General features: G+C 42.4%; 2 protein-coding genes across 5 annotated transcripts in view; both read right to left on the reverse strand.

Annotated features, from left to right (window-relative positions):
• Nucleotides 1–6,576, reverse strand: part of chrd (chordin) — a 12,553-nt gene extending 5,977 nt beyond the window's left edge. Inside the window, exons 1-11 of the mRNA XM_035534501.1 lie at nt 6,143–6,576; nt 5,232–5,347; nt 4,858–4,984; nt 3,949–4,089; nt 3,579–3,696; nt 3,253–3,340; nt 2,580–2,721; nt 2,307–2,444; nt 1,823–1,905; nt 1,167–1,314; nt 148–254 (exon numbers count right to left, since the gene is read on the reverse strand). Coding sequence (XP_035390394.1) covers nt 148–254; nt 1,167–1,314; nt 1,823–1,905; nt 2,307–2,444; nt 2,580–2,721; nt 3,253–3,340; nt 3,579–3,696; nt 3,949–4,089; nt 4,858–4,984; nt 5,232–5,347; nt 6,143–6,302 — 1,368 coding nt within the window. The 5' untranslated portion in view covers nt 6,303–6,576. The remainder of the gene's footprint in view (nt 1–147; nt 255–1,166; nt 1,315–1,822; nt 1,906–2,306; nt 2,445–2,579; nt 2,722–3,252; nt 3,341–3,578; nt 3,697–3,948; nt 4,090–4,857; nt 4,985–5,231; nt 5,348–6,142) is intronic.
• A 4,453-nt stretch (nt 6,577–11,029) lies between these two features.
• LOC113580388 (RING finger protein 39-like) lies at nt 11,030–26,894 on the reverse strand. Of its 4 annotated transcripts, none has more exons than XM_027014896.2 (5): nt 26,752–26,894; nt 19,817–20,286; nt 16,585–16,632; nt 14,300–14,520; nt 11,030–12,886 (listed from the first exon to the last, which is right to left on the reverse strand). In XM_027014896.2, the coding sequence occupies exons 2-5, from the start codon at nt 20,262–20,264 to the stop codon at nt 12,773–12,775; spliced, it is 831 nt and encodes a 276-aa protein (XP_026870697.2). In that variant the 5' UTR covers nt 20,265–20,286; nt 26,752–26,894; the 3' UTR covers nt 11,030–12,772. The 4 variants fall into 4 exon arrangements, 3 of the variants coding, with proteins under 3 accessions (XP_026870697.2, XP_026870695.2, XP_026870696.2); XM_027014894.2 differs by having other exon boundaries at nt 14,296–14,520; XM_027014895.2 differs by lacking the exon at nt 16,585–16,632 and having other exon boundaries at nt 14,296–14,520.
• Nucleotides 26,895–27,116: the final 222 nt, after the last annotated feature.

Raw genomic sequence — 27,116 nt, forward strand, 5'->3', positions numbered from 1 at the left:
AGAAAACAGGAAGAGCCATACCAGAAATGACGTCCGGGTTTCGGGAAGGGAGGCAGAAAGAACTCAGTCCATCCATCATTCATCTGTGCATTCCACCCTCTATCCATCCATCTATCCAAAAAATACACAAGTGATGGAGATTTGTACCTGGAAGTCCAGAGTGCCGTTGTCATGAAGGTGAAAAATGGCTGACCCGACAGCGCCCGTTTTACCAGGAGTCAAAGCGTCTCCGCTGGACATCACGCTCTGCAGAGCTGAGAGTCACAGTATGTCTCAGAGAGAAGTTCTGTTTCTCATAAAATCCCTGCCTAAGACTTTTCAACGCATGTGTGTGCGTGTGTAAGAAGGCGCTCTTGCATGCAAGAAGAGGAAATGCATCCTAATCCAGCATGTCTTTTCCCCACTCTAAGCTTGGAGCGTTCTTCCATGTCTCCTTGTAAGAATGGCCTTGTCAATCCTTTGGCCAAGGAAAAGCAATCAAATGCCGATTAACTCAATCAGACTAAACCCCAGCGGTTTGGATGAGGTAAGACCCTGAGAATTATGGGATGGACAGAGAGACGGACAAATGGAGGAGAAAATGGAGAGCAGAAAGAACGCAGGAGTGAGTAAGCGGAAAGAGTGAGAGACAGAGAAGAGAAGCGAGAGAAAGCGAGAGCACAGACTACACAGAGCAAGAGAGGAATGGAAAAATATTTAAACAGTGTGATATAGACAGAATGGAGGGAAGAAAGTAAGACAGAAAGAAAGAGTGGGATAGAGTGAGAGAGACAGAAAGAGAGAAAGAGAGAGTGGGGGGGGTGTTATGTTTGAATTCTCTACTCATAACGTCAGGTTGTTAATCATGAGCTTGGAACACTTAAGAAGAGAGAAGGCCAGCAGACTGCGACCTTGGCAGAACCTGCCATAGTGTGTGTGTGTGTGTGTGTGTGTGTGTGTGTGTGTAAAGGCAAGTCACTGTGGAGACAAGACACACACACACACATACAAAAACAAACACTCATGAAAAAATACTTTATTTTGTTCCATACAGTTTGAATGGGTGGTGTAATTATAGCAAACCCAAGGAAGAATATTAATGAAGACCTACAACCATTGGTCTCTTAACTTTTCACTTTGTAAAAAAAGTGTTTTGGTGACTGCTCGAATGACTGACTGACACTTACTGTCACATGACTTCTTGCCAGTGATGTACCCAGAGATACGTCTGGGGTTGTGACCCTCCGTTTCCACGACGATCTGCAGCTGACCCCTAGACAGCCAAAAGAGCTCACGACTGTTCAGATCCACCAGAACCTCTGCAAAATCAGGGTCCTAACACACACAGCACAGACACATACATACACACATTAGAACATATGTACACATGTGTGTCAGAACCCTAGAGAATTTCTGGAATTTCTTAGGGGCTGAACTAACACAAAGACAGACATGGACACAACCACACACACAGACACAGACACACACACACACACACACACACCCTCCTACATTTTGTCAGCAGAGAAAAGGTGTTAGGGGAACAAAGAGAGTCAGTAGTAAGGAAGAGTGCCAGGCAAAGACCGGAAAGGCTCTCCATCGCCATCTGAGACAGACCGAGAGGAAGGGACAGGGAAAGAAGGAGGGAGAAAAAGAAGACGAGTGAGAAAGTGAGTAAGGGAGAGAGAGAGAGAAAGATTAGACCCCCAACCCTCCCTCCAGCTGGTACTGGTATGTGTGCAAGCAGAGGTTAAGGCTTTCCTTCCTGCTGTCTCTCTCTTCACCAGGTGTTGTTGAGCCTGCGTATTTTTGCAGGTGTGTGTGTGTGTGTGTGTGTACTCACGTGAGCTGTAACGTTGGCATGTATCTCTCTGAGTGTGTGCTGGCGGTACTGCAGCATCACTCTGATGGGCACCAGTGGAGGCTCTAACAGAGAAATTACAGAGATTTGAACACAGCAGCCACAGGAAGAGCGAGAGCCACCAAAACGATTTACTGCTGATAAATACTGAAGCATGAGAACGGTCTGTGTGTGTGTGTGAGTCAGCGTGCTTTGTGTGTTTATGTGCGCGTATATGAGAGTGGAGATTTATTCGTATGTTTGCGTGTGTGTATGTAAGATTCTTGTGAACAAATATTTGTTTGTGTGTATGTTTATTTATAGTCTTTTAGAGACTTTGTGTTTGTGTTTTGAAGTTTCTGTGTTTGTATGGTTCTGTCTGTATGGGTGTTATGTGTTTATGATTCTTTACGTGTGTTTAGGTATATGTTTATATGCATATATGAGTCTGTCTGTTTGTGTGTTCGTGTGTGTGTGTGTGTCTCACTGCTCTCTGTGGTGAGAAGAACTCCCTGCATAAGCAGAATGAAATGGAGGTTGTTTTCTGTGTCGCTCAGAGTCAGCATAGCAATGCCCCCCATCCCAGAATGCTCCTCTTCAGCTGTTAAAGTGGCACTGAACGTCTCTGCAAAATAGAGCAACAAATACACAGATTGCAAGCAAGGACATACTGGACGTTATTTCAGTACAGCTCCAAAAATAATTAAAGACATATACACGCAGCATACAGAGACACAAAGACACACAGAGACAAACACACCTGCAAACAATGCTCTATGTTTGATGAGCTTTCCTTGGATCTCCTGTCTCCTGCTGTCCATTGTAACTATGGAGACACGAAGCTGTTCTTCCTGGAGCTGTCGCATATGGGACTTTGGCAGGTTCCTCCAAACACCACAAATCTACACACACACACACACACATAAACAAACAAAACAGGTACAAAAAACATAAATTATGATTAAATTACCAGAATTACCAAATTATCAAGGACCCCAAATAAGTAAAAGCTCAAACCCTAACTGCTAAACTGCCTTTTATGGTTAGCTTGCTACTAATTCCAGCTAGCTGTGTGTGTGTGCGTGTGTGTGTGTGTGTGCTGTATGTACAGTATGAATAGCTGTCAGCCTTCCGTGTCTGCGTAGGAATAAATATTTGGTTTATGGGGAAACAGAAGTGGTGATGAACACACTTCATAACTCAGAAAAGCAGCAAATTGACTCATTTTAGAATTAGCATTTCTAATACTACTGACATCATGACATAAACAGCTCTCCCTCTCTCTCTCTTACAGACAAACACACAAATACACACACACAGTTGGTGTCTATGCAATGCTGGCAGTGTTTGGACAACATAGGAATTAGACTGTGAAAGTTCTGTGAGGAGATTTACTTTGGCAGTATACACATTCTGGAATATTCTATGCCTACCATTTCTGTGTCTGTCTGAGGAACCCTGAACTCAAACGCAGTGTTTCCTTCTGAGTCCAGAAACACTACAACACTTGGCCTGCTCATCCTGAGAGACAGAGGGACAAAGAGAGAAAAAGAGAGAAAAAGAGAAAGAGCGAGAGCGAAAGAGCAAACATAACATTTTCAGTCATTAGGACTCTAAAACAAATTCAGTGTTATTCCATTTTATATGTTTGCGTGTGTACATGTGTATGTGTGTGTGTGTGTGTGTGTGTGTGTGTGTGTGTGTGTGTGTGTGTGTGTGTGTGTGTGTGTGTGTGTGTGTGTGTGTTTTTGTGTATTACTTCTGGTAGGTAATAGAGAATGCCAGGGTGGTTTTGGTGAGAGTAAACCGAGCACGTGCTACTCCACTGTAACTGGACAACCAGGAGTCCATCACACTGGTCAGTAAGGCCACAAAGTCTAGAGAGTGACAGAGAGACAGTAAGAGAGAGAGAGAAAGCAAGAGAGAAGGAATTTAATTGAATTGGCTAACTGCAAAGAAAGGCACCACCAGGTTAGGCACTTTTTGAAACAAACATATTTGTGTGTCCAAGTATGTGTATGTTTATGCTTTTGTGTGTGTGTGTGTGTGTGTGTGTGTGTGTGTGTGTGTGTGTGTGTGTGTGTGTGTGTGTGTGTGTGTGTGTGTGTGTGTATGCTTGTGCATGTCACCTGTCTTGCTGTCACTGGTGCTCATGTGCTCAGAGCTGAGATAGGATCTGTCATTGTAGGATTTGTGGAGATCATCCTCCTTGTCCTGGAAGAACTCGAAGCCATCAAAAAGTGACTCCGTGGCCTTCCTGTCCATGTTACCTGTTACCGTGGAGAATAAACACATGATTCTTTAAAATCTCTTTAGCTCACTTCCAGAAGCAGCAGGGTCTCATTTAAATTCACACAAGCCATGTCTGTTCTCTTCAAACAGCATCTAAACTAATGAAAAGCTTAGCTTTTCAAAACATTAAAAATATATGTATTTAAAAATATATATGTTCGATCATTTTAGAGACTTCATATCACATCGTAAGTGAGTGTAACCCTAATCCTGTGTGTAAACTCTAATCTTAGTCTGTAGGTGTATTTGAAAGCAATACTTCCTATATTGGAGGCCATGGAGATATAGCCCACTCTGAAAGCTCACACCTCTCACTCTTCCATCTCTCCATCAGTCTCTCCATCTATCTATCCATCCATACATCCATACACCCATAGCAAAATCAGCATAGATGTTCTAACATGCTCCCAAAGAAATACACCCACTCTCACATACATGCGCACTCACGACCACACACACCTAAGTAACTGTTTTCTTATGGCTGGTGAAACTGAATGAATGGAAAGAGACTGTAGTCTTTTGGAGGCCCTGTCACAAAAGTGAAAATGTGTGTGTAAGTGTGTATGTGTGTGTGTGTGTGTGTGTGTGTGTGTGTGTGTGTGTGTGTGTGTGTGTGTGTGTGTGTGTGTTCAAGTGCACAAGAAAAGTTTACAACTGTGCATGATTAAACTATGTATGTATTAGTGCAGGTCTCATAAGTATGTATGTATCTGAGTGTGTGTGATGTGTGTGTGATGTGTGTGTACCTTTAGGGCATGTCTTGCAGCATTGCCCTGGCAGTAGAACTGGCTCATCACAGTTTGGTTCAGGGCAGTCCTGCTTTATATTCTTACAACTGACTTTCCCAAACACCTTTCCACGCCTGCTCCTCTGCTGCTCTCACACACGCACACACACACACACACACACACACACACACACACACACACACACACACACACACACACAAAGAGAGAGAGAGAGAGAGAGAGAGAGAGAGAGAGAGAGAGAGAGAGAGAGAGAGAGAGAGAGAGAGAGTTAAGCATTTATGCATACATTCAAAATCCATTCTTCAGACCTGAATTTCAGAATTGTTTGCCAATATTGTTTGTGAACTTTAAGACGGGGGGTGGGGACTTACTGGTTCACAGTAACACATGACACAGTGCATAACACCAAATGGATCCCCAAGGTCTGGATGCCATGTGTCCTCTAAAGAATAAAACCTTCCACCAAATGAGCATCCTGGTGAATGAACTGAGAGAGAGAGAGAGAGAGAGAGAGAGAGAGAGAGAGAGAGAGAGAGAGAGAGAGAGAGAGAGAGAGAGAGAGAATTTTAAGACTTTGACTGCTTCAAATATCAAATTCTTTATTTATGCGAACTGACAGTGCTCGACCTGCGGCGCATGTAAGCCGGACGTGAAATGACCTCATGGCAGATAGAACAGAGGCGCTTATAGGCCTGCGGGCAAGAGTGCATCAAGGAAAAAGAGTCACTACTGCAGTCTTTCGCGCCTACTTAGTTATGTGTACGATCATCTGCCAAACGACTGTGAAGAGCTCGTTAAGGCTCGACGCAGCCTGACGAACAGCAGGTATGGAAAAGTTTTGTTTAAAAATGGTAAAAGAAAATAAAAACCGTTAACAAGTGGCGCGTGCAATCAACGTCCTTTAAATGCGCAGAAATGAGAGAATTCTGAGGCACTAGTTGAACTTGAATGAACTTGGTGACACTTGCGTCTGGATTCGTTGTCAGAAACCACCAACTGCAGCTTTCAAACACACTATACACACACTATACAGCTCAAAGGTTTTTGGATGAAATAAATAACGGCCGTGAGACGAGCAAAACAGTACTGACAGCACCCAGCTGAGGCAGAATGAAAGTATTTGTTTTGGTGCAACAAAAACATTCTATTGCCACTGCTAATTAAACTCAATATGAATGCCAATTTTCTCTCTCTCTCTCTCTCTCTCTCTCTCTCTCTCTCTCTCTCTCTTTCTCACACACACACACACACACACACACACACACACACACACAAAACTTACCGGACACCCCTTTCGATGGGAGCGGTTCTCTCTCTGACTGGATCGGAAGAGCGGGCGACTTCATTCGGGAGGCCTGACCTGAAGGAAGCCAAGCGCCGCTGAGCACACACAGGACGGTTCCCAGCAGCCGGATAGTCTCCATCCCTGGGCCCGCCAGCATCCCCGTGGTCAGCTAAACAAAACGCTTTTCTTCTTTCTCCTCTTCGAATTCTCTGCAGTAATTCCTGGGTCCTCACGCACAGTGCTCTGTCCAGTAATCCAGAAATTGCAAGGATCCAACTAAACGAAAGGGGTTTGCAACTTATGCTGTAAATCGACACAAGACAGACTTTTTGCTAATGTGCCGCTTCTCTACAAATATTGAAACCTTTACAGATTCGTGAATATCACGCTTAATCGCGAGAGGCGGGGCGTCGCAGCAGACGCTTCGCCAGAGCTACAGCTGCGTTTGTGTTCACCCGTGTGAGCGTCTCCGAGTTTTATACGCTACTCGGAAAACGGGAGGGAAGGATAGCAGTGGGCAGGCCCAGATTCTGAACTCTTTACCTGAAAGTGTGTGTGTGTGTGTGTGTGTGTGTGTGTGTGTGTGTGTGTGTGTGTGTGTGTGTGTGAAGGAGGTTTACTTATGCTGTACACCTTGAAGTAGAGTTAAATGATTTAACGGAAACAAAAAAATGTTTTGAATACCACAAAAAACTCTTAAGCACCTCGCACTCGTTTTCTGTCTGGCATTTCTCCACCTATCCTTTTCCCTCTTCTCTCTCTCTCCCCGGCCTTGTTTTTACTAGTGTTCCATTTTTCCCTTCTAGCCGGCTTTAAGCATACTTTCAATCACATTTACTGCGCTTCTCTTGTCCGCCTGAAAAATGTACTCCAGAACTTAGAACTCTTGACGGTCACCATCAAACAAGAGATTGCTTAATGTTCCATTACTCACATCTTAATAGCCCGTTGTATCTGTAGAGCTAAATCAGAATCAAAACCCTTTAGGACTTTGGTGGGGGAAATAATGATTATTCAGTGAGCTCTTGGAAAACGAAATGTCTCGATAAAAATATATTCGGTGAAGAACCATTTTCTCTAATTGGTTTTCAATAGATGACTTGAAAGGTGTATTTTAAAAGGCTATTCGGCACCTGCATTGATTAAAAAGGTTCTTCAATAGTTTGTAAAAGATCAAATAAACTAGGCCTATTTCTTTCTTTCAGAATTGATTACCCTCAAAAGAGAAAACATTCATGATTTTAAGAACAATGGGATGAGAGATTTTAAAAAGATTTGTATATTGCATCTAAAAAAACCATTAAAAACTTCAAGAAATCACAGTGTTAACGTATTGCATTACGGCGATTCAGGACCTTATTGAGAGGAAAATTACTTTCATCACGTTACGTTCATCAGTCTTAATATGAAGGATACTATTTCACCACTTAACATAGCGACAATCTACTTTTGTCAGCAAGTTTAGGGTTTTGTGTTGTGACGACCCGGTTATTTTATTTTATTTTCTCTGGACGAGAACCAACACATGCACTTTGTTACGCAATTTCATTTCGCGCACTGACAGCACTTGTTTCGAGTCTCTTTACAAAATTGTAAAACGCAGGACGTTTTTCAATAATAATAATAATAATAATAATAATAATAATAATAATAATAATAATAATAACTTTATATCTTATTACCTAACTGGTGTAGGTAATTATGTTTCGTTTTTTGCTTTAGCGCGCTCTCTCTCTCTCTCTCTCTCTGTAGGAGACGAGAGGACCATTTCCCCAGTGCGAGGAAAAGAGAATGAAATAGTACAGGCTGACGGAATAATAAAATAATAAAATAAAATAATGGAGTAATAATGGCTCTCGTGTTCCGGAAACTTGGTGGGACCCCCACCCTCTTCACTATGCACATGCTAAACACCACTATAGAGACCTCGCTGAAGAGGTAGAACAGCGCGTTAAATGATAAAGGAAACAGGCAATAAACCGCACCGGTGGGAAACGCGCGAGTGAATTGACAGGGAAAATGTGCAAAGAAGAGAGGAAGAAAGGGCGCTTGTTCTTTAACCTTTTAAAAACGTGTTCCTTTTCTGCAGTAGGAAGGATTGGTTACATAGAAGTATCATGCAGTCAGAGGTCTGGGGAGTTTTGTATTTGTACTTTTGACTACTTCTAACAGCTCGCTGCTCGGACGGTTTATCAAGGAACTAAATCATCGCATCATTCCCTCACGAGTAGTGCTAGATGGCTCCTTTTTTTGCGGCTCATTTCAGTCATACATGAGGCGAAATATGATAGACAGAAGACTATTTTTACTGTTTTAATCTGCGTGGGAAGAGTTTTCTTATAGCCGAAGTTCCAGTCTCCCACTCACTTGCAGTATCGGCTACACACCGAAAATTAGTTAATGTTTCAAGACAAATGGTTTAACACCACCACCAGCCACCGGTAAAACGCTGGTGACAGACATGTGAGACAGAATGAAGCTAGACCATTAAATATCCATTCACCTTTACATCAGAATATACACAGCAAATGGTAATATGCTCACGGGTGTGTGTATTAGCGTTTCCGAAATGAGTTGACAGTTTGCCGTTAAAATGGGCAGGTAGCGCAAGGTGCTGTTTTTATGGAGATTTCACATTATGCACGCGGGAGGCAAGTTCGCACCTGCATCCGCATCCGACCGTTGCCAAGGCGCGTGAAAATGGGAATCGATGATGGCCTGTTTGCATTTAATCACGAGGTGTTAACCTAAGTTATTATTTCACTTGACGGACGGCGATTCATTAAGGAAACAGGGGGACAAACTGAAGAAAATGGACCACAATTATGCAGTTAACTATAATGAGACCCGGCTTTTGTGTATTGCAATAATAGTCACTTCCCCCAGCCCAGACATTACAGTGTAATGATAGCGGCATGTTATCTGCACACTACCGTGTCGGCATTAGTTTAGCCAGTTCCTTAGAACACCCCCACCCCCGTTTGGCCACGTTGGTCATGAGTCAACTGTCCCTTAGTAAATCTCAGCGAGAGTCAGGAGAATTGGGTCAGGCGTTAAGCAAAACCAGGCTTTCTCTGAATACCGGTGTGACATCTGTTGTGCGCAAACAAACTGGATTTGTTCATTAGCACACGGTTTAAAAAACGAAACGGCGTTATGAACGCGGAACGCGGAGAGACTTCTCCGTTTGTTCGAGATTAATTAAAAACGTTTGGCATTTCTTTTATGCACCGCTCTTCCAAACACACACACACACACACACACACACACACACACACGAGCGCGCGCCTATTGTACTTGTGAGGTCTTAATCCAATGTAACAGAATAACCCCTAATCCTAGACTCACTTACATTTAACCACGTCAGATTTGAAACAATTGCATCAAATTACACTAACCGCATTTAATTTAATACCTTTATGAAACCACTGGGCTACATGAAGATTTAAAGTAAATGCATTTAAATAGAGAGGACCAGCAAAAAGGACCTCACGGGTCGTTAAACGTTTCAAGTCACTACACTTGATACTTTGGTTCTCAGAAGTATAGCAAAAGAAGTGCACAGCCACCGCATAGATACTTTTCCTTCGTTTTTCTTACAATGACAGGAACCCTCCGTAATTATAATAGGCTTTAAAACTATTTGCTAAATAATCGTCATTATCATCATGATAATCACTGTTTGAAGGTGTGAACGTCACTCACTTTATATTTTCCCTTTTTTGCATTTCGCTTTATATATTTACCTTTATAAGTTTCCCTGATAGTATATTATATAACCTACCCTACAGGATATGCAAAGACAATCAAGTATAGCTGCATAATCACTGGCCTGAAGATGTGAAGTGTCGCAACCTGCAAGCAAACAGTCATTACCACTTGATTCATTTCTCAGTGTCAGTCGCGATACAGCCCTCCGACCCGAGACCATTCATCCCGGTCCTAGAGAAACATAAACAGCATTCGCCATTATATCTGGTTATTGTTTGGAAAATGTCGGGAAACGGTAAATACACGCATCCTGTCTCGCGCACCGCACCATGGCCAAAGTGTTTATCGAGTCCAGACATCGAGTCTCTCTCTCTCTCTCTCTCTCTCTCACACACACACACACACACACATTTGGTGCGGCGTCAGAGGTACGGTGACTAAGTGTTTATTCATTAATAGATGATACATTTCCTTGAAGCAGGTCAGCAGAATTAAATGAAGCGACTGCTAGACTGAGCGTATGCAGAAGCACTGAAAGTCCGGTTCGGGGACAGATTCACTGCGTTCATTTTTACATGTTTAGTGGGCTACGTTTCATTAGAATGGGTCAGCAAAGTAGAATGAATCAACGTCTGTTGTACAAATAGACTATTTGGTAATCAAATGTGACATGCGATTACTCTACCTTTGCCTACTTTGCTGTCTCCGCTCAGAACAGATTTAATACGTTTATTTTTTCCTTATTTCCTTTATATTTTCTTAAAAAAACAAGCCAACAAACAAACAAACACCATTTAAAAGATTCTCTATGAACAGATGAATGAGTAAAACTAATAGTAGACCTAACATGTCAAGCTCTGCTCTCTCTCTCTCTCTCTCTCTCTCTCTCTCTCTCTCTCTCTCTCTCTCTCACACACACACACACACACACACACACACACACACACACACACACACACACACACACACACTACACTACTCTTAAGTTTGTGTTTACAGGAGAAAATTACTTCCACACTTGTTTTCAGTTGGTTCATGATAGCTCACAAAGAGAGTCATTTACTTTAACGATAACTGGATGAAAAGTTCACAGTACCCCCCCCCCCCTCCACAAACAATCACACACACGTGCGCTTCACACACACACACTTTACACACACACACACACACACACACACACACACACAAACCTAATCATCTGTGTTTCTCTGTTTCTCTGGCGTGAATAAAATGAGTGACTGCTGACCATTTAATAGCATGACATTCTGAAAATGTGAGTTAAACAATGCATGGGTGGTTCAGGGAAAGAATGAACAGATCCTTCCAAAGCATTCAAATGAGAGAGAGAGAGAGAGAGAGAGAGAGAGAGAGAGAGAGAGAGAGAGAGAGAGAGAGATAAAGTGAGAGATAAAGAAAGAGAAATTTTCTCTTTTGGATTGACCAGATCCTGAACAGATAGTGATTTATAGCTTCTGAATATACAAATGCAGGCCATACACTAACACTATGAGAGGACTGCCCTCCACTAGCCCGTACACTAACACTCTGAGAGGACTGCGCTCCTCTAGGCCGTACACTAACACTATGAGGACTGCCCTCCACTAGGCTGTACACTAACACTATGAGAGGACTGCCCTCTACTAGGCCGTACACTAACACTATGAGAGGACTGCCCTTCAGTAGGCCGTACACTAACACTATGAGGACTGCCCTCCACTAGGCTGTACACTAACACTATGAGAGGACTGCCCTCTACTAGGCCGTACACTAACACTATGAGAGGACTGCCCTTCAGTAGGCCGTACACTAACACTATGAGGACTGCCCTCCACTAGGCTGTACACTAACACTATGAGAGGACTGCCCTCCACTAGGCCGTACACTAACACCATGAGAGGACTGCACTCCAGTAGGCTGTACACTAACACTACGAGAGGACTGCCCTCCACTAGGCTGTACACTAACACTACGAGAGGACTGCCCTCCAGTAGGCCGTACACTAATGCCCTCCACTAGCTTAATACAGAGCAGTCACTCCCACACCTACAGACCTGCCTGATTTGTGTTTTGTGAAGAAATTCACATTTACGCAATGCTGAATCAGGCATGTCTCAATCAGCAAAAAAAAACAAACAAAAAAAAACAATATATGTTCTATCTTTGTCACTTTGCCAATTTTTAAACATTTGGACAATCCAACATGTGGGAAAATTTATAAATCTTTAAGGATGGAGGAAGGATCGGCTTATTGATCATTGATCATTTTTTTTTTATCGCTCTTCTCCTAGGGAATATAGAAAAATCACTTTCATTCATTATTATTCTAAAGAGATCATGCTGGACAAGTTCTGTGGACATTGTTATGGTTGTGCTAACTGGTCTCCACCGGTGTTCATTTATAATTAACCACCCATCATTGGTAGTTTATTTATTGTTAACCACTGTCCAATTGAAGTATTTTTGAAATTAGCCACAAGAGGGCAGTGTAGGTTGAGGCACCAAAACACTTGTTGGATCCTCAGTATTAGCCATTAGGATGAACTGTCTCTGGGTTTGGCTCAGGCAGGGAAGCTTGTGAGCTGGAGCTATAACTGGACATCAGGCCTGAATCAGAGTCTGACATTGCCATCTCCTCAAACTTCTGAATGACAGTCCTTACTGATCTGAAAGCAACATCTCGTTTCCATCGGCCACCTCCTGCCCCTTCCGGTCCCCGGTAGGCCGTGCTGCAGCTCAAGAAGATGTGACTTGGTGGTGGCAGGCCTGGGCGGAGCTTGAGCCTGCCCTGGCCCAATTGGAATGCGGGGCAAAGAGGAGGGATGAAGTGGGAGGGGATTGCAGTAAGAAGTTCTTGAGTTAATGGGTTGTGGAAGGTGAGAGAAAATCCGCCCACATTTAAAAACACACCCACTGTCTTCAGCTGTGGGGGAACAGAAGGCAGGAGTTCATGCCGTCCATCAAACACAGCATGGAATGCAGGACCACGTCTCTCAAACCACCATGCCTGGTCGCCATCCAATGAGCATACACCTGTATGATGTGAGATAGGCATGGTAATTAGAGCAACAGAAACTACCGAAACAGCTTACAACTGCTTAAAGTTGTCCTGAGCTATAAGGCATTTACAAAGACAAGGTCCCTAAATGTAAAGGCATATACACAACATCTTATAGATGCAGAATCACTTTTAAAATAAAAGATTTCTTTAGAGTCATAACTGCACTTCAAACTGGTTTAGTATTTATGAAAGTGCAGTATGGTACCATCTCAAGGCTAAAGCCAAACTGCCTTAATTTAAATCAGTGAATTTCCATAGATGCCTAGCTGTGGTCAGAGCTATACATTCTATTACTTCTAGCCCTAATCTAATGCACCTGGCTGTAATGTTCAGATAGTCCTGGAGCCAGGTTGTGGCTCTGTGGGAGAACTGCCTCAGCCACGCCTGTAGCTGCAACATGAAATACAACCACTAGATGGCATGAATGTTTCTGCTGATCTAATTAAAGTATAAATTTGGGACAATACATAAGCCCAGATTAAAAAGTCTTTCTGAGTTTTTCTCCTTTGTCACAAAAGTGGCAGTACAAGGGTGTGAGGGGAGAATGAGGAGCACGTTTAAAAAAAAAATTGGTAAGCAGTCACCCTTGGCAGAAGATATATAACATATATAGAGTTTATTTCTTTGGTGATTTGCATGAGGCAAAACTCGTGAGAGCATGTTAAAAACTATTAAAACGCAGGCACACTGTGTCTAAACTTACAGGGCAGTGCATGGATGCACATGTGTGTGTGTGTGTGTGTGTGTGTGTGTGTGTGTGTGTGTGTGTGTGTGTGTGTGTGAATGTATGTGTGTGTGTGTGTGTGTGTGTGTGTGTGTGTGTGTACTCAGGGAAGATTATTATGTTTGTGGATATATAAAATATAAAGGACAATGTTTACACATATTCATTGTTATGTATGAACATTCCTGAAGTTGGAATGGATTTCATGTTCATGGGACAAGTATGATTTTAAATCAGAAAGTCACAAAAACTATCTGGGATAGAGAATATGCTTTCTTCAGACCTTTGAAGAGACACACAATTTTGTATACATAAAATGTATATATGGCATGTATTTTTTCATCTGCTTTAAGCACAAAACAGAGGCTGATCAAACTGAATCAGATACCTTAATATTTATCCCATCTAAACAAAAATTAATTTGATTTGTTCTGTGCAATTGTTGAACAATATAAATAGGTCATAACACATTTCCTACAACTTTCATTACATTTCTAAGTGTTTCGTTTTTTTTTGTAAGGATTCCATTCCATTAGCATGTACAACTTACACTCTGTGTTCATCAACATTACTCTTAAAGTCAACAAATGCTTGTAGAGTATAGGACATAGTCATAGCCACCTGCCTAAACTTTACTATGAAACGTTGTTAGCTTACCAACCCTGTAGAGGGCGCTGTTACACACATCAACCTCCCAGTAGTACTGGCCTCTGTGGATGGCCACATTGCCACAGACCTGAGGGAGGCGAGTGGAGGAGTCATGCTCCCCAGACTGATCACCATAGTTGCCCCATGCACTGGTATCACCCCTGAAGGTTGCTGTGAGGGTGGAGTTCGTGAGGTGGAGGGACGGGGCAGCTGAGTGTAGAGCAAAGAACAGGCCTGTGGAGTTCAGAGAGTAGAGAATGGGAGTTTTCAAATGCATTTATTTATTAATAAAATAGGATGAAATAGAAATTTTTAAAAAGATAGGAGCCAATATGGTTCTTATTGTTAATTATGAATTATATATTTTTTATGTATCATTGTGTGTAGTTAGAACAGATACACATCAGACAGACAGACACACACACACACACACACACACACACACACACACACACACATATATATATGCATGCAAAGGTTTGTGCACTCTTTGCCAAATAACACATTGTCATTTTCAAAAAATTAGAAGTAGCAAACGCAGCCTCTGCTAACCAAACATAAAACAGTACTGCAGCATCAGTAACACAAAAACACTTCACAATGATGGTAACCATCAACAGGGCACAACTATCTGAACTAAGCACATACACACAAGTCAACTATTTAATAACTATTTAATATCTGAAAACTTTAACCATTAAATGTAAACTAAATAAGGCTGCAGAGTAGTGAACGGCATCCTGGGAGTCCTACACTCTACTCCACTCTGCTCTCCTGCTTGCCCACTACCAATGTCTTTCTTAGCGGACACCACAACATTTTTGACAAATCCTAACAGGACAATTACTCTGTGCTAAATAACCAATGTGGCCTGTGCAAAAAATTTGGACACACCTTAAAAGTTGAAAAGGCTGATTTTTTTTTCCTCAGAACTCGATTAATAAATATGCCTGTCACCAATTGTAAGTAAACTGTCAGCTGAATAAAATTACCAAGCTTTATAAATTCTATGACTCTTCAAACCTTGCGATAACACTCAGCAACCATGTCCAAAGATCTGAAAATGAAAATAATTGATGCCCACAAGTCAGGGGGAGGCTTTAAAAAGATAGCCAAGTGTTTTCAGCTTTCGGTTTCTACAGTGGCAGTGCAGGGAAACTGTGGACGTCAAGATGAGATCTGGAAGACCAAGCAATCTCTTGGAGAAAATTGCACATATGCTGGTAAGAAAGGTGAATCAAAGCCACCATATGATTTCCAAGAACCTGAAGGAAAATTTATCTGAGTCAGGTGTGGAGGTGCAAGGTTCCACTGTGCATAGTTTGCACAAACATAATTTTCATGGAAGAGTCCTAAAAAGGAGACCTTGGGGTTCCCTTTTGAGTCTTGGTCCTTCCAAGTTTTCTTTCTTAATTCCACCCAGGGAGTTTTTTCTTGCCACTTTCATGGCTTGCTTACTCGAGATTTGAACCCAAATATTTGTAAAGCTGTTTTGTGCCACCATGTGTTGTAAATAGTGCTATATAAAAAAACTTGACTTTGAGTTCCTTATGATCTCATCACCAAACTCAGAACAGAACAGCTAGCCAAGGCAGATGAGTTTGGGAACGAAGTGCTGTGAACTGATGAAGTCAAAATAGAACTCTTTAGACCACAATCGGCAAAAGTACATTTGGAGAAAAAGGAATGAGAATATCTGCCGTACTGTGGGGTTGTGTTGCTTCCAGTGACATTGGCTATATCTGTTAAGGCTGAAACTGAATAGAGGATGGCTTCTATAGTAGAATAATGATCCAAAGATATGCCCAAATCCATATGGACTACCTGAAGCAACCCATACTGAAGCTTTTGAAATGGCCCTCACAGTCCCCTGACCTAAACAAGTGGTGCATGCAAGACAAGCCAAGAATATCTCAGAACCTGAGGCCTTCTGCAAAGACGAGTGGGGAAAAGTGTCCAAATACAAGAACTGAAATACTTTTAGTTGGTTACAAAAAGTGTTTGCACTTTGTTTTGCAAGCTGTTTTCTTTCAAAAGGGATGTTATGTACGAATCTATAATGTGCCCAAATTTCAGTACTGATCACTTTGATATGATTTTTTTATGCTATGAAAAATGGAATAACTGCATTAGGTTTTGCCAAAAGACTGTGCATTTTGTTTGACTGTTTCATTGTGTAATCTGTTAGCTACAGAAGCTGTTTACTACCTCTCCATTTTAAAAATGACAAAATGTGTCAATTAGCCAATGGTTCCTTAACTTTCATATATAGTTGGTGGCACACATTCTCCAACACACCTGACACTGACCGTTCCATCTCTTCGTGAGAAAGGTCCACAGAGTCATCTAGAGTAACAGGAAAACAGGCAACAAGGTAAAGGTTGGATCATTTGTTTACTTCTTATACCACTTCTTATACCACTTAGTATACTTCTTATACTCTTTCAAAAACACAGTTAAAAAATGAAAAATTTGTCTCAAAATCACTAATGAAATGATCATCTTAGACAGAATATACATACCAGCAATGAGAATCTATCAGCGGCTTTACGAACTCTGTGGAACTATATTTGTAAGCAATAGTTAAAAAAAACACCTACCACTGTGTGGTCAAACAATGTACAAGCTGCTTTGTTCAAGCTCAGTGAATGCCTTCCATATAAACTCCTTCCACTTGCATACAAAGCTCTGCACAGTCTTGCATCTCCATCTCTGCTCTTCACTTTCATCTTTCAAATCCCAACTTAAAACGTACCTATTTTCTCAACATTTTTCATCACCTTTTTTCTGTTAATACTTGTTAATGGTTTTTTTTGTTATTTTTCTCTCCATCTGTACTGTTATTGTAAAATTATTATTATTATTATTATTATTAATATTATTATTATTATTATTATTATTATTATCTTACATAATACATTTTACACTTTCTTCTCAGTAAAGTCACTAGAGATTAACACATAACCACTGCAACTCAAACTGAATGCCAGAGAAGTCTGAGAAGGCTACAGTCTATTCTGGAAGGTAAATATGTAACATAAACATACTAATCAGAATCGAGATGCCAATTCTGTATATCCATTCACATCTTACAAAAATGCGACTAAAAGTCCATAGGAAGGCAAAAAAATGTGCCTCCTTCCATACTGATAACCAATCATATTCAGCATTAATATTGTTAAATAGGGCCATCATGTGAATCAGTTAGCTTTAAGAACCACTTAACATGGGCTGACATCATTAGATCTTTTATGATCATCATTACGACTAATATGGCTGTGAACTTGGACCATTTGCCGGAAAATGACTTAAATGTGTGGAAAATTACTTAACTGTGTCAACTGTATGGCATTCAGTATTAAGGGCTGCTATTTTGAATTGTTGGATGGGGCTGTTTTGTGGTAAAACTCCTAACTGAAAAATGCAGATTGCATAAGATCAACCCTTATGCTGTGGAAGCTCCAAGATGACAGAGGTGAAAGACCCCGATGAGTACACCGATGAGTACACCTTGATGAGGCTTCCAAGTGGCCAGTCTACCTGTCAATCATTAAAAAAGTGAATCCTTTATAGAAATGAAAAACACCTTTAATTCAAGTACCATTGTTCAGCGTGAGTGAAGAGCATTTTAAGGAAGTTACACGTAATGGCATAGATATGCAAAAGATCAGAAAAGCTACAAAATAATATCCAAGTGTTTGGACAACCCAGTGAGCGGTACCGGACCAGTTGTGAGGAAAAAGAAGCTGAATCACACTGCCCAGGCACTGCATAGACAAGCCCGTCATTCAGAATTCAGCAGCAGAGTAAGAATTTGTGACAAAAAGCCAGAGAGACCAATAATCGCCTTAAAGGCGCTACAGAGTTCACTGTCTGAGACTGGAGTAAAGTTGCACCAGTCAACAATATCATGAACTTTGCATACAGCTGGCCTGTATGAAAAATGGCTAGAATGAACCTTTTAGTGAAGAAATCCACATCAAAGAACTTCTGGAGTTTGCCAGAAAGCATCTGAGTAACACAGATAAAATGCAGCATAAGGCCAAATTCAAAACACCAAGTTTGGTGCAGTCCTGATGCTGCTTCCTCTACCAACACCATCCCAACAGTGAAGTATGGGGATTGCAGCAGCATGTTATAATGATGCTTTTCCTCAGCAGGGACTGGGCGTCTTGTTAAACCTGAAACATGAGCCAAAGGTGCAAGATACAGTGAGGTACAAGAAGACAACTTACTTCAGTCTGCTAAGAAACTACAGCTTGGGAGAAAGTTCAACTTTCAGCAAGACAATGACCTTAAACACAAGGCCAAAGCAACACAGGATTGACTGAAAAACAAATAGGTGAATGTTTTACAATGACCAAGTCAAAGTCCAGATCTCAGTCTATTGGAGAATCTGTGGCACTGTTTGAAAATTGTGGTCCACAAGCGTCATCCAACCGACCTGAACAACCTGCAGCAAATCTGCCAGGAAGAATGTGTGAAAATCTCACCCTGCCAGCATTCAAAGCTTTTAGAAACTTACTTTAACAGAAGTAAAGCTGTTACTGCAACAAAATGTGGTTCCACCAAGTGGTCTGAGAGGGTTGAGTACTTATGCAATCAGTATTTCTCAATTTTTATTTATTTTTATTTTTTTAAAGATCTGCTGACAAATAATTAATTAAGAGTTTTTGAAGATGTACTTAAGAGTATATTGATTCATAATAAAAATGCTGGCTAGAACAATCTCTATGTCATTTTTAATTCAGGCAAAACTGATGACTTTTAAGGGGGTTGAATGTTTTTACAAAGATGTGAAATTGTCCTGCTATTAGATAACTTACAGTGATTAAAGTTATGTTTCCTGCTTAAAATCGAGGTACTAATCATATTAATTATGTAACGGCAACGTGTACTATCCAGTCAGCTCTGGTAGTGTTTTATAGGTATCAGATCAAATATACAAGCAGATAACCCCGTTGACACGATTAAATTAAATGCATGAGTAGTCAGCGTAAAGGAACCCCTCCGTCTCCTCTCAAATGATAGACCTGCACTGGTCTGTATGTATGTGCTTGTATTTACTTTGACAGTATTTCTGGTTAAGGCTGCATGTAAATATATTTCTAGTTTATACTGTAAAGAAGTTTTATTTATTTATTTATTTCCATTGTGCCCCTCGGCTAGCTAATTGGGGTATTTTATTTCACTTTGCGCCTTAGAACTTGTAGTAATATTTATGCTATTTCATTAACGTATTACCATCAATTTGTTTTGTGTACAATCTTTGTTTAATATTTCTTAATTAAGCACTTTGAGAGTATAACACTAAAACAGAAGCATCAACAAAAATCAATAATTCTTATTATCATTACATTGTGCATCTCTTTGTGGGTGTGACATTTACAGAGTTTATTTTAAAAAGTTATAAAAAGGCCTATACAACTAAAATCCTCTTGAAATAAACTGATCTCTGCTATGAGTATGGTTAGTATCGACACTGGAGGAATGGGTAACCATAAAGGCCATACAGCGTAGGGTAACTCACCTGATCTCATGGTAATATTTGTTCTCACATACTGCTCATTCTCATCTTCCTCTTGTTGTCTCTCTGGTAGCTGACACACAGCTGCCCCACATTCAGCACCAGTGCTCACTGTAGGGTCAATGGGCAAGCACCTAATGGCTGATGACCAATCAAAGCAGGGCAGTTCAACACCATGGCAACAACGTGGGCAAAGGACGGCGCAGACTGGATGAGAGGACACACCCCTTACTGCAGGTCTGTGTTTGTCTAGCCTTGCCCCCTCTGTTAAGCACCGCCCACATAATGTGTGTGAACAGGGGAGGAGGAGGGGCATGTCAAAGTCACGCCCACATAAAGGGCATAATGAGGAAGAGAGACCATCTTCTTCTTGGACTACCTGTTTTTCCTTTTCATCTTCTGATTGGTTCACTCCTTTTACTGTTCTGTGATAAGGTCTTCTTCCTTTCATTGGTTTATTACTGCACGCACTCCTGCAAGCACACATACACACAAACACACATACACAAACACACATAGGTTTAGGAGGCCGTAATAATAGTAATCTATATTTATATAGCACTTTTCATTCTCAAAGTGCTTTACTTCAGAAAGATTAAACATTAAAGTTTATATGGTGGTAATAAAGTAAACCAATGAAACAGCATAGCACATTATGATAAATCAAAAATATATGAAAACATAAGCCACTCAAGGTGGTGTTGTTATTATGCATGACATGAAGCAGAGTAAAACTCCTTTAACTAGGGTAAATCTCTGGTTTATTCTTAGCTCCCTGGGTCTTCTATTTTATTTTATTAAACTAATAGTTCGTGTTCTAAAATCTGATTGGTGGAGCCACATTTGAAACATGGTAAAATACATGATATATACATATATGACTATAGATATCAGTTGAGTTCCCAGTTGAATCTTTAAAACTGTCACGTAGTTTGGAAACCACAGACTGCTGTTAACAAATGACATTGCTTGGTGTGAGACTTCATAATTGCGATTTTTGTTAATAATATTTCTATAGCATCTGTATATTTTTTTTCAAATTCTAGTTTTCCATTCTATTTAAAAATGGGTTTTTTTCAACTTCTCCTGGCTTATTGGTTTAATTTATATATTGGTTTCTAAAAGTATTCATACCCCTTTACTTGTTGAATACTCGTTCATCGTGTTGTGGATGTGATCTTGAATGGCTAATATTGCATTTTACCCATCAATCTACACTTAATCAACCAAAATTAAATTGAGAATTAAAGTGAACAAAATAAATGTAAGTGAAAACATGATTAGAAACTTTCAAAAATTAATAAAAACTAAAATAGTTTATTCACAAAAGTATCCAAGTATCCTTTGGCAGCAATTACAGCTACAAGTCTTAATGGGTACACGCTACAAGCTTTGCACCCCTGAATTTTGACACTTTATTGCATTCTTTTACATTCCTTTTCTTCATTGCAACAGGTGAACTCCAACTGAGCTCTAGACACATCTCAAAGAGAGTTAAAGTAAACAGGATGTACCAGACTACAGTTCTCAATACCACAGTAATGGCTCCAAATACTTTTGTGAATAAAATATCAGTCCATAAAACATGTTTTACTTCATCGTGGGTGATTAGGTGTAGATTGATTGTTAAAAATAGTAATTATATCCACAAAAATTTAAATCCACAAACAAAATAAAGTGTGCAACAAGTGGTGTGAATACCTTCTGAATCCACTGTACATACACCTCTCCTATATTACACTATTGCGATGGTAGCGACGGCACAGAGGAAGCAAGACGCAAGGTCGAGCTAGAGAGGTCTTTATTTTCCATGGTCAAATAAAAACACTCACAAAATGCACAAAAAAAACAAGTATTCTTAATATGAGGATCTGGGAAGCAATGCACGGGATGAGTTTCCCATCTGGCTTAGTCCACTAATGTGCAGTGCCTTCGGTGATCTGGAACGAGGTAGGGGTGTAGGACGGTCCCTATCTAAAGTGGGGGACCTACGTACTTCGCGTCCAGCTTTCCAGTAGATCCTACTCGGCTGTCCTTTGTAGCTACACACACCTTTTGCCCCATCACATACTGGGGAGTCTCTCCACGTCTTCTGTTGGCTTTCCGCGTGTAAGTGGCAACTGCCTTGCGCAGGTGCTGGTGTGTCTCTTCCCACACTTGTTTGCTGCGTAGTCACCACTGTTCCACTGCAGGCTGATCCGAGGTAGGGGGGTTCCAAGGGTAGAGTGGCGGTTAGTACCCTAGCACACACTCAAATGTGGTTAGTCCAGTTCCTGTATGATGCAGAGAATTCTGCCCATATTCTGCCCACGCGAGGCAAGTGCTCCACGTTTCTGGGTGTCGTTGGCTATATCGTCAGAGGACCTTACCCAGTTCCTGGTTAGCTCTCCTCCTGACCGTTGGCCTGGGGATGGTAGCCAGACATTATATTCAGCTTTCCCAGTAGTTCCTTCCATACCCGTGATGTAAACTGTGGTCCCCTGTCGGAAACGATATCCTCTGGTAGGCCAAACTGTCGAAAGACACAATGGAGGAGTGAATCCGCCATTGCCCAAGCCGTGGGTAGACCTGCCAAGGGAACAAATTGGACCATCTTCGAAAATCTACTATTGTGAGGATCACTGTATTACCCTCCGATGCAAGCAAATCCAAAATAAAATCCGAGATGAGACCACAGGCGCAGCTTACCTGCGGGAGGAGTACGTGGCATTTTGCTATGTGCACAATCCGCGCATGAAGCCACGAACCTCACTACATCCCTGTTCAGGGCTGGCCACCAGTAGCGTGCACCTAGTAACTGGGCGGTACGTGTGGACCCCCGGATGGCCAGTTCCCATTGAGGTATGTGCCCACATGATGAGGGAGTCATGAAGTTTTGGTGGCACATATAGGCAATTGGGTGGACATTGTGGATGAGGGTTAGCCGCTTCAATTTGCATGTCGATCTCCCAGCTTAGCGACACCAGGAAGCAAGATGAGGGAAGAACAGGTTCTAAACAGGCCGCTTGTGCCTCGGCGTTGTATAGGCATGAGAGCGTGTCTGCCCTCTTGCTCTTCTCCCCTGATCTATAGGTAACTCGGAAATTGAAACGTGAAAAGAGCGACCTGGAGTTCATCCTCTTCATGTTCTGGAGGTATTTGAGGTTCTTGTGATCGGTGATCCCTGTAAAAAGGTGACGAGCTCCCTCTAGCCAGTGCCTCTACTCCTCGAACGCAAGTTTCATGACTAGCAATTCGCGGTCTCCAGCTCCATAATTCTGTTGGGTCGGATTCAACTTACGGGAAAAGTAGGCTATGGGGTGTAATTTACCTCCTTTAGCCTGTTGTTGCCACAGCACAGCTCCCACACCTACATTTGACGCGTCCACCACGAAAGGTTTTCTTGGATCGGGTTGTCGCAGCACCGGTGCAGAGGAGAAGGCGTTTTTGAGCTCCTCAAAGGATCTCTTTGCCCTGGGATTCCAGTTCAGTCACTTGTTCTGACCCCGGAGTAGATCCATGAGGGGCTGAGTTAGTGTACTGAAAGACTTAAAGTGCCTGTAGAAATGATCAAACCCCAGAAAAGGCTGTAAAGCTCTACACATATGGGGTCTCAGCCAGGCCTTAACTGCCTCTACCTCAGCTGACTGCATACGCACGCTACCTTCTTGAATAACGTAGCCCAGGAGGTTTATCTCTTTCTTGTGGAATTCACATTTTTCCGCTTTGCAATATAGGAAATTCCTCAACAGAGTCTGGAGAACGGTACGCACTTCACATACATGTCGGTCCCAGGAGGTGGAATAGATCAGAATGTGGTCGATGTAAGTGACAACGGATCTAGCCTAGAACTCCTTTAGGGCCTCATTAATGTATGCTTTGAACACAGAGGGAGCTGTGGCCAGACTGTAGGGTAGGACTAGGTGTTTATAATGCCCTAAAGATGTACTAAACGCCATCTTCCAGTCGTCTCCCTGTCTAATCCTTATATGCACTGCGTAAATCGAGTTTAGTGAAGTACCTAGCTCCCCTTCTTTGTTCCAGCGCAGCAGGAACTAGGGGAAGGGGATACGGGTATTGTATAAGCATCTTATTGATGCCCCGATAGTCCACACAGGGTCTTAGAGCCCTGTCTTTTTTTTTCATGAAGAAAATGCTGGCTGAGGCTGGAGACATAGAGGGATGGATACATCCCTGTTCCAGGGCTTACTCTTACATACTGTCCCATCGCTTGCTCCTGCTCCAGGGAGAGAGGATAGACTCGGCTTCTGGGAGGTACTGCCCCCTCCTTAAGAGGAATGGCACAATCCTAGTCACAATGGGGAGTGGGGTGGGAGCTGTGTGGCCTTGGTGGTACTGAACACTTGTGCCAGATCCTCATACTCTCGGGGAATGGTGACCTGCTTATCAGCCTCTGGGCTCTCTATGGAAGTCGCCTGGAGACACACCCTCCAATGTTTTGTGGAAAACATTGCCCTTCACAAGATGGCGCCCAATGGAGGACGCGGTTCTTGTTCCACAACAGGTGCAGGTTATGGCGACGCAGCCATGGTAAACCCAGCGTGATAGAGTGAGCAGGGGAGGATATGAGGTAGAATGCCTTTTGATCAACGTGCCCCCACCCCCAGTCTTGAGGCTCACCGAGGAGTGATGTGAGATGTATCGTAACCCCACCAGTCCTCCATCAAGTGCCTGAATGCAAGGGGAGAAGGTAAGGCTATGGCTCTTGTTCCTAATTTTTTCATGAAACCCCAGTCCGTAACGTCACCGGCGGCCCCAGAATTGACCAGTGCAAGGGTCGAAAGCACACCTCGCTCGTGGGTTACCTTAACTGGTATCCTACACAACGATGGGTTCGGAGAGTAACTCATCGTATTGCCACTCCTCCTTTGTTCTCCTGGCATGCTTCTTACCCCAGCCATGCCCAGTTGCATAGGCTCCTCTGAAACTGAAACCTTACTGGGCGTCAAGATCCCTCTCCGAGTCGAAAACCCTCGGTGGAGGTGACGCCTTCGTTCCTGTAGGAGGTGGTCATAGGTGATTGCGAGGTGGATAATCTTGTTCAGCTTGGTAGTCTCCTGTTTGCAAGCCAACTCTGCTTGCAGCTCTGCCCTCAAACCGCCGAGGAACGCATTCACCTAAGCCGGTTCAATCCAGCGCGTTCCCGCGGCTAGTGTCCGCATCTCCGTTGCATACTCCGAAGCGGACCCCATTGCCTGCTTCAAACAAAGTAGTGCTTGCCCGCAGAGTCTTCATTGCCGTGGGTGGTAAAACACTGCTTTCAGCTCCTCTACGAATCCGCGGTAATTGTTTATCAGACGAATTAACCACTAAGGCTGTTCCCCAAACGTGAGCCTTACCCGTGAGCTGGGAAATCATAAATGCCACTTTAGCGTGATCTGGTAAATGGGACTGATACCCCCAAAAAAGTTAGCATTGGGCAATAAAGCCCTCACAACCTTCAGGGTCTCCCCAGTAAGCCTCGGGAGTGGCGATCATACACGTCACTTCCTCCTGATTAGGGGTGATGGAAGGGGTCACTCGCTGTTCGGAACTCGTAGTCAGGCGATTCATGCATTGACCGAGACTCTGCACTAATGACCGGACCTCTGCAATTTCCTGCTTCTGCTGATCCAGGGCCGTCATCTGTATTGCAAACAGGTGAGCCCAGTCGGGGCTACTTGCTTCGCTTCCTGGTGGCTGCACATTCTGTGACGGTAGCGACGGCACAGAGGAAGCAAGAGGCAAGGTCGAGCTAGAGAGGTCTTTATTTTCCATGGTCAAATAAAAACACTCACAAAATGCACAAAAAAACCCAAGTATTCTTAACATGAGGATCTGGGAAGTGATGCACGGGATAAGTCTCCCGTCTGGCTTACTCCACTAATGTGCAGCGCCTTCTCCAGAGACCTGTAGGTTTAAATAGTAAAGACACGTATGCACAGGTGTAATTGATTAACACTCCGGTGATCGGAAATGAAGCAGGGGTGTAGGACGGTCCCTATCTAAAGTGGGTGTGTCCTCTCTGGCCAACCGTGACAACTATAGCTATAGCATCACAGAGTGCAGTCAGCCCATCCGCTGGCATGCTCAACTTGACAGCCGCCCTCCATTCTATTTATTTCTGACCAATTGTAAATCATTCTCATCACAGCAGTGAAAAAGCAGCAACATCATAGAGGCATGGCAGCAGAGTTTGCATTAGTATGAGCGTATCTGGCACAGCAATGTTGCTGGAGTTTCTGCACAAGTCAGTGTTACTGCTGTACAGAATAGTCAGAAAATGGTCTGACACTGATGATGAGTTCGGCAAAGGTTAATACAAACTGTGCATAGCTTCATAGCAAACCTATTTAAAGCTGTTGACTGGCATCTCAATTGTTTTTCACACTAAGGCAGCTTTAGACAGTGTCATACATAACTTATGAAATGGTTATATATAGCTTAATAAACATGTCATCGGATTAATAAACAGGTTATCTGATCACATCTTTGTGTAATGAGACACAATGTTTTCCTTGATCTAACCTGACATAATCCTACCACTATGATCACTATGTGTGTTATGAAATGTTATGAAATATTAATGAAATACGTACGTAGTCCCCTTCAAATAAAGTGTTCTTTATCTCAGGCTCTTCTGGTCTTTTTCTCTCTCCTCCCCTCTTCCCATTCAGTCTGTTATCTGTCCGGCCGCCTCCCTCTCTGTCCTATTCTCTCTCTCTACATGAATTTTTATCCTCTATCATGCTTTTTGTCTGCTTTTCTTTTTCCCAACTAATAACACGTGACTTTTCAATAATGTTCAGCTCTCACATATCCACGAATAACCCAGCATACATCTCAGGTACATATCCAGAAATCTGCAATCTCTTATGTCACAAATCTATGTGTGCATGCATGTGAGCGTGTGTGCCCGAGCGGCCGGCAGACATAAACCCTCCCGCAGGCAAACTCACACAGAGCGATGGCCGCGATCAGTCCCGTGTTGCGATCGGTCCGTCCCCGTTCAGCTCTCCTCTTCTCCTGTTCTTGATGACAGAGGACAGAGCACAGGGAGTAAAAGAAAGGAAGGGAGAGGAGACAGCACGACGACAGAGAATCGCTCTCGTGGGCCACTCAAAGCTTGAGGTTGTCATGGTGACAGGTCTGCTGGTAAAGAGTCTGGTAGAAGGGGGAAGGGACGGGGTAAAGAGAACCAGACGCACTCCAAAGAAACAGACGGACAATTGATAGCTGCTAGATGAGATGTCAAATATGCATGCAAAGCAGAAGTGGTCATTTTCCTTCGATATTACAAAGAATAATCTCTATTTTAAAAGTC

The sequence above is a fragment of the Electrophorus electricus genome, chromosome 15 (genome assembly GCF_013358815.1).
Source record: "Electrophorus electricus isolate fEleEle1 chromosome 15, fEleEle1.pri, whole genome shotgun sequence".
Taxonomy (NCBI): domain Eukaryota; kingdom Metazoa; phylum Chordata; class Actinopteri; order Gymnotiformes; family Gymnotidae; genus Electrophorus; species Electrophorus electricus.